Consider the following 11,095-nt stretch of genomic DNA (forward strand, 5'->3'; position numbering starts at 1 on the left):
ACGATTCCCAGGTGCTGATTCACTTTGCGTTGCTATTTTGTAAGTATCATGATATCACCAAATTATCCTGATTCGATACTATTTTGTTTATCACAATTCATTGCCAATGTGTAAATAGTTTAAAGCACCACCTGTAGGATCACAGTGGAACTGCAACGTTTTACCAACTCACATGTTAACGTATACAGTATAAATGATAAAATTATGTTAAAAATACATTTCAGAGTCGTGATACCGAACAGAATCGATTGTTCTCCCTGTGTAGTTAAATCTGTACAATGCAATGCTTACAGAATCATTTAAACTAAAAAAAACTGTACACATTAACACATTCTGTCATTTCATTGCCACCTTTTGTGCCATTTATATTACGATGTGCAGAACGACCATCGATTATTTCAGTCCTCGCTTTGGATTCCACTCATCAGGATGACACAAAGGCCTTTAATTCTTTCCTGAGTCTTCAGAATAACGCCCACAATCTGAGCGTCAGTGTCCTGTATTGTACAAACACACCCCTGCCAGCGGTTTCAGCAGTCACTCTTGCGCCGCGCGTAGGCCAGGCCTGCGAGTGTGTGTTCCATCTCTCTGAAGCGCAGAGCTCCTACTGTGATGGCTGAAGGCCCTTTCTCCTTAAAGCCAGCCTTCTTGTAGAAAGGCACGAGAAACTTCTCGCACACGAGCAGGGCTCGGCGCAGACCCGGAAGGCAGCGCAGGTACTGCAGGTAGCGCCACAGCAGGATGGAGCCTTTCCCCTGCTGGCGGCAGTGCCGGTGCACAGACAGCACGTGGATGTGGACAGTAGGAGTGTTGGGGACGTGACGTGTTAGAGCCTCCTGTTGGAAAAGACAAACACAGGTGGATGTGTGTGTGTGTGAGGACATCACACTTGGGTATGAGGGTTGCAATAAAATAAAACATATAAGGCTGTAGAAAAAAAATACAGTGTGTGTATCTCTGTCCTTATTTAAAAAATGTGCTGTTCAGTACTGTGCATTGCCTGACAACCGAGTGCGCCCTCTGGTGGTGAACAAGTTGATAAGCATGTGAGAAATATTACGAACAACAAACATTATCGGTTAATACATTTTCAATTGGTTAAACTCTTAACAATAGAGTTAACGATTATTCATTACCATCGCTAGCTGGTTGTAATGTATGAGTTTATTAAAGCAGAGGAACACTAAGTGGTAAAAAAAAAAAAAAAAAAAAAAAAAACAGCCCTGGGTTTCTTCTCTGATAACTTTGACTTCCAATTAGATAGGGTTGTTAGGAGACCACCTTCCCGGACCCTCCTGATCCACCATTTTTACCCTTAGAGATTTGTTTTAGTTTACCCCAAGGTTTAACTCCCATCTGTGCTTTTAGAATCTTCCAAATATGTACAGAGTGAATTCGTTATAAGACTTTTCGTGGTCATGACCTTCACACACCCCCACAATATTCTAACATTTCTCTAAATAAATAAATAAATCAGGCTGTAGAGAAGAGAACCTTTAAAAGAACAAACGCTGTGTTAACACGTGTCTAATAGAAGAGTGCTGTCTGATCTGTACACGTTACCTGTGTTAGTTTCTCCTTGTCCCAGCCAGACCCGATGATGAAGCCCACCAACTGTCCCTCCTCAAACCAGCCCATGGACAGCTCGGGACACTGATGTAAGAAGTTCAGCACCTCGTCCAGTGTGAGCGGACACTCGCCGGACACTGAGATGAAAGCTACGTACACACACACAGACACACAGACAAGTCTTCACTCAGAGCCAGATTAACCTCAGCCTAGGGTTGAGTCCTGCGCTTAAAAACCAGCGAGTGAGCGGCAGGTCCGAGGCCGGTGAGAGAGACGTCTGAGAATAATGGACGGATTGTTTCAGGCTGGCAGGAAGGATACAGTGACTTATAGTGTATAATCACTCTTATAGCCTCAGATTCTGTTCTTGGTGTTGGACAGGAGAGAAACCTGATCATGTGTTTCTGAACTCAGCTCTAATCAGTCTGGTCATTCTCCTCACCATTTTTTTTTATTCTGCTCTGATTATTTTTTTGTATTTAGCTCAGAACATCGACAGGGTCAGTAAAGCTCGTGACCTGTGGATTCATGGTTTAATGTGTGATGTTGCTGCCATGTGATCGGCTGAGAAGGTGTACAGACGTTTCGGTTAAATATAATGTAATAATCTGTAATATACAAATAATACGGTGGAGCTGACTCCAAACTTCAACAACTTCAAAAAGTTTAATCAGTAATTTAAAGATAGAGGTTCCTCTGTGTCAGGCCGCTCCTTACCCTCTCTCTCGATCTCGAACACGCTGATGGCGTCCTGTGGCGTGAGGTTGCGGAACTCACTGGCGGGAAGCGTGTGGCGTCGCTGGCGCACATGACTGGGCACGCTCAGGGGCATCTTTAGGAAGAGTAAAGAACTCAGCTACTGGGGCATCATCATCATCATCATTCACAACTTCAGTTCCATCAGTGTCTCGTACTGCCGACTCTCTGTCTGCTCTGACACTTTTTTCTTCTTCTCTTGAGCCTCTCTCTATCTCTCTTGGTCCAGCCCACTCGCCCAACCCTGCTCCTCTCACCATGCCCTCTCTCGACCCCAGTCCTGATCCCCTTAAACGTCGCCCTCTAAAGAGGGACGGATGGACACAAGCGCACGTGAGTCTTAAGAGCCGTGGGTGTCAGGTGAGCTGATGCAGCTCAACTTGTCTGAGTAACACGATTAACCTCAAAACGAGACAAACGAGACACAGGCAGAGAGACACACTAGGGAAAGGTTACGTCCTTTCAGGTAGCTCCAGGACTCCAACATGGACCAGAGTGTGATCACTTTATTTATTAAATCATATCAATCATTCATGACTAATTAGAATTGTTTAAGCACAATCATTGTTTAATTAATGTCTGATTAAAGGTCATGATGTCATGACTGGAGCTGAACCCTCGGCCCTAAGCACGTAAGGACAGGTGGGTCGGTGTCTTCTGGTGGAGTCCAGTACACACACACACACAGACAGAAAGAGATAAGCAGATTGTGGGAGATTTCTGTAATGCAAAGAGGTTTAGTGAAGAAGCTAAGACTGACACCTCTTCAAGATATTTTCACCATCACACTTAATCTTGCTTATGTTAATTTATATTGCTTTAAGAAAAAGTATTTGCATTTTGGGCCCAAAACAAGGTCAAATATTGGTACAGCGGTACCTCGGCATACAAGTTTAATCCGCTCTGGAGGCGAGTCCTTAAGGTGAAATGTTGTATTGTGAAACACAGTGTCTCATAGGAAATAATGTATATGCAGATAATCCGTTTCAGCCACCAAACAATATTACCAATATTACCAATTTTTAACACTATAATTATATTTTTGCATTTAAAAACAATTGAAAATTAACAGTAAACCTCACTTAACTTTAATTTATGATTCCTCTTGGCAACAACTGCTTTAAAAAACAAACTGAAAGTGGCTCCCGTTTCTTCTTGCTACGTCTTCACTAAATCTTACACAAAATGCAAAAAAACGAACAAAAAATAATGTAAATCAGCTTCATTTGACTTTCCACTGACGTAGATAAGTTTTGATCGGTTTCAAAAGGCGTAACATTTGTGTGCCAATTTGCCGCTATATTAACTTTAATGAATTGAACTATAAAAGGGGCTGCTGTTTGGTTTTTCCCGTAACACTACACACTTAAACTTCTTTTAAATACTGCATAAAAGAACACTGCATTAATAATTAGACACTTCGTTGTAGGTTTTAAAACAGTTTGCTTTGTGTTGTAGCACTCAGGGATTTATTTGATTTCTCAACATAAGATCGAGTCCTAGTTTAGTTGTTTTCTGCATTAAAAATGACGAGAGGTATAATTATTGAAGAATTAATTTTATTGGTCATTCACATGCACTTGTACACTGCACACTTAAACACATCATGGAGTTAATGTTGAGTTTGAGAAGCACAGCTGAGCCGACATTAACATCCTGGATACCAGGCCGATAAGATTACAAGGAGGTACGAGAAGGCACGGTGGATCGTCAGGGGTGAAACAGCACGTCGTCAGAGATCAGAAACAGTGTTAAATACAGATGTACAGAGATCGTCTTTATTTACACTTCATGCAGAGCTTCGTCTGGTGTTACGCTAAAGCCACACCCGTACTGTGTATGCACTTTTATACAGCCTTCACATGTTCTCTACACACCCCAAACAAGTATTAATGAATATAATTATTTAATATTGTGGCTGATTACTTCATCATAAAACACTGGGAAGCCATTTTAGAAATACTCACTTAGTATCATAACACCGGTCTAGAGTGTAAAGCTGAAAGAACACACCAAACCACACCACACACACACCTCTTTCCAACAGATGTGTTCTTTAATTACGAGAACTGAACAACAGAGCCTCTTTATAAAGGCAGGCACACACATACACACCTCGTATGCATAATGCTGCATTTACAAAGCATCTGCGTGACGACGCACATCGCAGTGCGGCCAATCGGCGGGAACGGAACGGACACGTGAGGACACTCGGCCCACTGCACACACCACGTGCCGATCTCTCCTTCACACCTACATACGGTAAAGGAATGACTTCATACACACTCCAACGTGACATAGTGTCATAGCTTATACAGGAAGTATACACGCAGGAGGAGGTGCAGCACACACACGTCAAGCCGGATATATTTGGTCATGAATCTGATAAAGCTAAAGTCTGTACACTACATATACGCATCTTAAACAAGGAAGAAGGTCCGGGACTGGCCTCCGTATCAAATTCATTAAGTTACAGGTTATTGTATTATACACAAATATCTTCAATATTTCTAGATTATAAATTAACACTGTTTACTTTATATAAAAAACAAAACAATATTAAATTGTGCTTTAAATATGAACGATATCAGGGTTAGTGTTAAATCTGTAGTAATACTTGTAAAATTTAGATTCTTCCATTTAATAACTAAAAGCTACAATCCTAACTTCAGGAAACAAGAATAAATCCTCTAGTTCTCCCTCATTTCTTAGGTTGTTGTACAGTATGCTAGGATGGATCTGACAGCGCTGTTAAATAAATAAACTGCACAAAGAAACAAACTTTATCTCTTAATCTGCATAAAACAAAAGTAGATCAAAAACACAGAAAAAGCGACTAGACACCGGATTTGGTGAGCGGAGCTGAAGAAGACGGAGGTTTGTGCTGGGCTGAGGGGGGAGACGGAGGTCGAGGTCCAGTCATTCATCCTCCATGTGCAAAGAGCTCATGGGACAGAGCAGCGGCTGGCTAGAGCTGCTCGTGCTCCGCGTGATCAAACTCTCCATGGAGCCTGACAAACCTGCAGGGCAGAAACGTGTGCGTGTATGTTAAGTCAGTTTTTAAACACAGACGCCGTGATGTAACTCAACATTTTCGAGACCACGATTTGTCTAGTAGGAGGTTTAGAGGAGAACATGAGGACAGACAGAAAGGCCTACATACCAGAGTTACTCTTCCATACCGATAGAGCAGGAATCAGGACCTAGAGCTGCTCGGGTGCGAAGCCACAGGCAGAGAAAAAAAAGAACGCAAGCAAACAAAAGTAGGAAGAAGAGGAGAAAGCACACAGGTTAAAGTGATTTGGGGAGGCTGCTAGAAAAACTGCCGAAGAGGAACAGACTGATGAAACACACTGCCAACTAAGCACACAGCGCGAGGAGGAGCAAGAGATGGAAATTTTTTCCAGAATTAGAAACACTGCTCACCGGGTGGGTCGCTCTCAGCTTTGGTCAGGCTGCTGCGCTCGCTGATACAGTCGGGTATCATCTCCCCCTCAGAGTTCACCCTGTCGTCTGCACACACACACACACACACACACATATATTAACAGTACATCACACAAAACACCAATCGCAAAGATCAAACAACCTAAAGTGTGTTAAATTCAATGATGTCAAACGTTTCTCTTTTGATGTCTGTCAAGATTACATCCTGTATATCACCATATAAAGTTCACATAAACTCAGTGTGGAACTTAATTAAAATAAAATTTTTCTTTTATTTTCCCCTGTAAGCACAGGCCCCATGTACGTTTGTACAACACAAGTTCTGGTGATGCAATAAAGAAAAGGAAAACATTCCCAGATGGGGGAAAATGAAGTCAAAGCGGGACTTTTGAGCAGGTCTTGAGAGTAAAAACTCCCTTAATTTTTTCTATATAATCCCCTGATACACTAATGCACTTATCACAATGTTTTTACTACTGCTTGGTAGCAAGGTTTCTTAGTACAGGCTTTTTTTTTTTTTTTAAGGTTGACTGTGTTCTAAAAACATGACCTGCTTTATACGGCGTTATGTTACACTCTAAAGTGTGTCAAAAAACTATAATATTTCAGATTACATGCACTATGAAATTGGATCTCACTCTTTATTTTCTTTACTTTCTATCTAATTAAAAATTGGTGCCGGATCTGCGTCTGATCCCGGTCTCCGCCTGTGAAAAAAGTGAAAGACTTCTTGTGCACTTACCGTCTTCTGGAGTGAGAGAGTCAGGAGCGTCCTCTGCCCCGGTGCCCTACAAATCAGAGAGTGAGGAAGCGTGAGTGTGTGAGACTGTTAATCAGAGAAAACAGAGCTGACTGGACACCGAACCTGACCTCGGTTGGAGCTGGACTGCTCGACAGCAGGGTGTGTGCCTGTGCATCAGACATCTCCGACAGCTTCTCCTCGTCCTCCTCCTGAATCGGTGATGAAGGTGAGCACAGCGTGCTGTGGAGAAATGCAGGTTTTAAACAGGATTCTACGCTGCAGTCTTTGTGGAGTTGTGTAGGAACAGCCCCGTACCTGTCGGGTGACTTGCTGACTTTCCCTTTTGGAAGAGTGCTTTCTCCAGAGTGCTCAGGAGAGCTCAGCTGCCTGCTCTCCCCGCTCAGGCTGCCTGAAAAGTTGATCTCATCGTACAAAGGGGCTGAGGGCACACCAGGGGACATGGCGGTGAGACCATTAAGGGCCTCCAGCAGAGAAATGGGCTCGAATCCAGGAGGAACCGAGTCTGAGCTCTAATGATGGAGACAGAAAAAAAGAAACATTAGCTTGATGATCAACTATGACGTCTGTACAACTATAGTGCAGTGGGGTTAAAAACAACAACAACACACACCGAGTGCTCATCATGATCCATACTCTGAGCCAGCACGGGGCTAAAGGAGACGGGGGAGAGCGCGCCGGGCTTCTTCCTCACTGCTCTGATCTGCAGCAGGGCACGGAAAGCTAAACACACACACACACATTATATATATATATATATAACAAACAGTATTTAATCATGTATGAACCAAATGCTTATGTACAGTCCGGCTAGTACATACGGAGTCTGCAGATGGGGCAGTTGTTAGCCTGGTAGCGCAGCGTATCTGCACAGGAGTTACACAAACAAAGGTGCCTACAGGGCAGGATGAGTGTGTCCCGCAGGTCTGACAGGCACACCACACACTCGTTACTGTTGTCGCTGTTCTCGTCATCAGAGGGCTGAGGGAGGGAATCAAATGAAGGCGTTTAGCAGTTAAATTAAAACATAAAGGTGTCGATGTCAGCAAGAACACTTTTCACTTCCTGTGTCTTAGGAGATTTAGTTTGTGTCGCCATTTTCTAAATATCCCAAAATAAATAGAAAACGTTGTGGTTTGTTTTCAATTCTTTATCTAATAATTTGTAAACAGTTTAGAGCCCCACCTGTAGGATTGTAGAGGAACTGCAACGTTTTATCGCCTCAAATGCAAACATATACAGTATAAATGTAAAAAAAAAATAATAATAATTTTTTTACTGTTTTTGGAGTCAGTATGATGCATGAATTTACACACAAAGAAGGGCAATCCATTAATTTAATTCCCCCCTCATCTGTAATATATACATGTCTGGTCATTCTTGATCACAGATCACAACTTTTCATCATTTAGCCTTAGGATCGTCTACATTTACGCCTTTTAGAAGTGTTAGCACTCAAGACAGGAAATGCTAAGGGACTAAACTAGTCTGCAAGAATAAACCGATAGCATTTGTACTTCATATTTACCTTAGTCTCCTGGTTGTTCTTATTTTCGATGCCGTAGATCTCCTGAAGCAAGTAACTAACCCGATCCACCTGTAAAAACAGCCAACACGAGCATCGACACCAAGCAACGAGTCGAACTAAACTCTAACCTCGTATAAAGAATTATTCCTTCTTTTATTAATGATTTATATTACTTACAATTTGTTTCTGCTTTAGAGGTTTGACTGAGAAGCTTCCATCAACATGCTGCAGTAAAGTCAAGGACAATTAGTTTCCAACAGCTCACACACACTCACACACCGAATGTTAATGAAAGTATATTCCTTGTGTTGCTCTTTAATGGCTAGTTTAGCTCTACTCACTCTCTCAAAGGCGGCCAGCAGCACATGCGCGTGTCCCAAACAATCTGAAATGAGAACGCAGCATTTAGAGACTAGCGCCTGCGTCATTGCTAAGGTAGAACGTAAAATTGTCACATGACCACGTACCGTCTCCTTCGTCCACTACTGCCTGGATGACCATGGGAAAAACTCCTCTGTCCAGGTCAAAGTTCAGCTGGAAGGACAAGAGCGCAAGATGGAACACAGAGTTAAAACTCTACACAGGTTTACTATGCAGCATCATCATCATCAATCAGATTCACAAAAACACTGAAGATGGGCCTTAGTGATGTCAGTCTGTTGTTGTTGTTTATTGTTTCTACAGAGTATGGACACAAGTGCTACTGAAAACTTGACTCATGTCAAGACGTCTTAAACTGCGTGATGTTTTTCAAACTAACTCCTTTTTTAGAAGTTTAACAGACCTGCAGTGTGAAAACCACCACAGTGAGTCAGAGGGGCGTCTATGACTACAGGGGCGCCGACTGAATGTTAAATTATCAAGCGAGCCGACCTCAGTGTGACCATGTGTTTTACACGCGCATGCGCACTTAGGGTTTACACGTCTGTCCTGGCTGGGGACGAGTGAGACAGTAATGACTAACCCGACACACTTAAGCCCTTCTGTCTTGTGTAGGTTTACGTAATCTCTCTCTCTCCGTGCAGTGAGATAAGTGTGTGTCTAGCCACAATATTTAATTACAGCGTACTTATACAACTATATAATTACTTCATCTTTACCGTCATTTATATTAATCTGTCAATAACAGACTTGTTTATTCTATTTTGTATTTAAAGAAATTACATAAAGGCATTTTTTGTTATTCATTTTAAAAAATCCATTTACACACACGGTACACAACTTTGTTTAACCTTTGTTTTGTTTTTTTACACGATGATACAAAAGCAATACACATTTAGTAGAGACTGCACTTTGAGTTTGTGATTAAAGCTGTGAACCGATTCGTTTTGATTCACTTCAACACTGACGGGTTCTGCCGGATTTGTCAAACAGGGACAGGATTGGTTTTATTAAGAACAACTAAAAGCACCCATGAAACTTTAAAATCTTCTGTACTGTGTGTTGTTTATTGTTTACATCTCATTTCCCTTACAAATCACAGAGTACCTGTGTATGCTTCTAGTCTGTGCTATGGCTAAACTGCTGTAGAACTGCAATTTCTAAAAGAAACAGGGTTTGTGTTCGGTCATTTTAGCCAACTGCAGGCTAATTGCTCCCAGCACGTGTCAGCTAGGCTACGATGGTCGCTATCCTTGGTGTTCAGTATTAAATGCATTTCCTTAAACACATTAAACTGCTTACCCACATGTCTATACAGTCCTATCCCCCTACCTCTCCCAAAGACATTGATATTCCTTATGTCCGCCCTCACTTACGTCTTCCTCCTTCCATTCGGAAAAATTGATCTTGAAGGAGGGTAGGGAGAACTGCTGGCTCACTCCTCGCTTGTAGTGCACAGTCTCAGACACCATAGCGGGACTCTTGGGGTTATAACTTGACAGGAAGGGGAAAAAAATATTATTTATTAGTAGGCTACAGAAACTAAGAGAAATATCAAGATCAAGCAGGTTCAGTATCCAATCTGATCGAATATAAAAGATAAATGTGGAGGAGTGTGTCAAGAACGAAAACTTTAGTAGCTAATTAATCAAAGGTTCCAGAAACCCACAACACGCTCTCCCCTCTTGGCATACATTTTTCTGCATCTCCATGGAAACGTGCTGTTGCTAAGCGCTCCAAATGATACTCGGTTTCTCACAGATTTACGGCTATGATTTATTTCAAGCCTCGAGGAAGAAATCATCACTAGAAGAGCAAAATGTTTTCTTTAAGCCTGTAAATACACACTGAGAGGAACCGTGTCTGCTCGATAATCTGTCCACAGATCAAGATCATATAATCAAGAGATATATAAAAAATATATATAAATTAATTGAGGTGATGCGTGGAGGGGAATAAAAACAAACACAGTTGAATAAGACACTCACACGGCCATCCCGTTGGAGAACTCCTCAAACGCCTGGCAGTAGATGGTGAGGGCGACTCGGGCGTCTGAGTCAAAGGTGAACTCCACTCCGTATAGAGACTTGGGTTTCGCTCCTTCCTCGGTAGGCAAATCGCCGTCGTCTTTATACCTATACGCATCACACAACCGAGCATCAGTCCGTACAGCCATCATAAAAGTATTCTCTACCTCTATTATTATTATTATGATGAACCAGATACTCGAGCACCATAAACGAGACATGTGATATTTACTAATTACATTCTGAGTTATAAATATTTAAAAGTAATTCTGCACCTGACAAGGCGCAAGGAGTCCTTCCTTATGTTCACAAGGCTTCTCAAAGTCTTCACGGGCTCATGTGGCGCCGGAGTCACGTACGGAAACTACACGGTGATGAACGAACATGATAATAATGACACTGAGGAAATACACACAAACACACACTTGTACGTCTCGAAGACTTTATAATCTCACTCGGCTCTTCCGTACCTGCACCGGACGGTTACCAAGGAAATTGAGATCCATGTTCTCGCCGAACAGATAACCTTCTGGGTGAGGGGTGTCAAACTTCTCCCCTCCCATGAAGAAGTGACTCGCAAAGTAATTCCCTGTGGAGAGAAAAAAAATGAAGAAGAAATCAGCAGGG

At 42.2% G+C, this 11,095-nt stretch overlaps 2 protein-coding genes across 3 annotated transcripts in view; both read right to left on the reverse strand.

Moving 5' to 3' along the window:
* Positions 1-260: 260 nt before the first annotated feature.
* aanat2 (arylalkylamine N-acetyltransferase 2) lies at positions 261-2,628 on the reverse strand. The gene is made up of 3 exons (XM_053491989.1): positions 2,287-2,628; positions 1,564-1,718; positions 261-836 (listed from the first exon to the last, which is right to left on the reverse strand). Exons 1-3 carry the CDS (start codon positions 2,399-2,401, stop codon positions 531-533), a joined length of 576 nt encoding a protein of 191 aa, XP_053347964.1. The 5' UTR covers positions 2,402-2,628; the 3' UTR covers positions 261-530.
* Positions 2,629-4,874: 2,246 nt separating this feature from the next.
* The window catches only part of mgrn1b (mahogunin, ring finger 1b), a 23,732-nt gene continuing 17,511 nt past the window's right edge, over positions 4,875-11,095 (reverse strand). The window contains exons 3-18 of one of the 2 annotated variants that reach the window (XM_053492943.1): positions 10,939-11,057; positions 10,744-10,832; positions 10,430-10,576; positions 9,818-9,935; positions 8,528-8,594; positions 8,402-8,445; positions 8,238-8,285; positions 8,061-8,129; positions 7,354-7,513; positions 7,146-7,255; positions 6,830-7,044; positions 6,643-6,754; positions 6,515-6,560; positions 5,752-5,838; positions 5,489-5,534; positions 5,228-5,345 (exon numbers count right to left, since the gene is read on the reverse strand). In XM_053492943.1, coding sequence (XP_053348918.1) covers positions 5,494-5,534; positions 5,752-5,838; positions 6,515-6,560; positions 6,643-6,754; positions 6,830-7,044; positions 7,146-7,255; positions 7,354-7,513; positions 8,061-8,129; positions 8,238-8,285; positions 8,402-8,445; positions 8,528-8,594; positions 9,818-9,935; positions 10,430-10,576; positions 10,744-10,832; positions 10,939-11,057 — 1,472 coding nt within the window. In that variant the 3' untranslated portion in view covers positions 5,228-5,345; positions 5,489-5,493. Of the gene's footprint in view, positions 5,346-5,488; positions 5,535-5,751; positions 5,839-6,514; positions 6,561-6,642; positions 6,755-6,829; positions 7,045-7,145; positions 7,256-7,353; positions 7,514-8,060; positions 8,130-8,237; positions 8,286-8,401; positions 8,446-8,527; positions 8,595-9,817; positions 9,936-10,429; positions 10,577-10,743; positions 10,833-10,938; positions 11,058-11,095 lie in introns of both variants that reach the window. The other variant, XM_053492942.1, reaches the window with a different exon arrangement.

The sequence above is a fragment of the Clarias gariepinus genome, chromosome 3 (genome assembly GCF_024256425.1).
Source record: "Clarias gariepinus isolate MV-2021 ecotype Netherlands chromosome 3, CGAR_prim_01v2, whole genome shotgun sequence".
NCBI lineage: Eukaryota > Metazoa > Chordata > Actinopteri > Siluriformes > Clariidae > Clarias > Clarias gariepinus.

Excerpts from the sequence above, each read along its gene's own strand:
- aanat2 (XM_053491989.1), bottom strand. The coding sequence starts at position 2,401 with ATGCCCCTGAGCGTGCCCAGTCATGTGCGCCAGCGACGCCACACGCTT. Across the intron at positions 1,719-2,286 it reads GTTCGAGATCGAGAGAGAGG|CTTTCATCTCAGTGTCCGGC; the intron begins GTAAGGAGCGGC and ends GTGTGTACGTAG. Across the intron at positions 837-1,563 it reads ACAAGGAGAAACTAACACAG|GAGGCTCTAACACGTCACGT; the intron begins GTAACGTGTACA and ends CTTTTCCAACAG.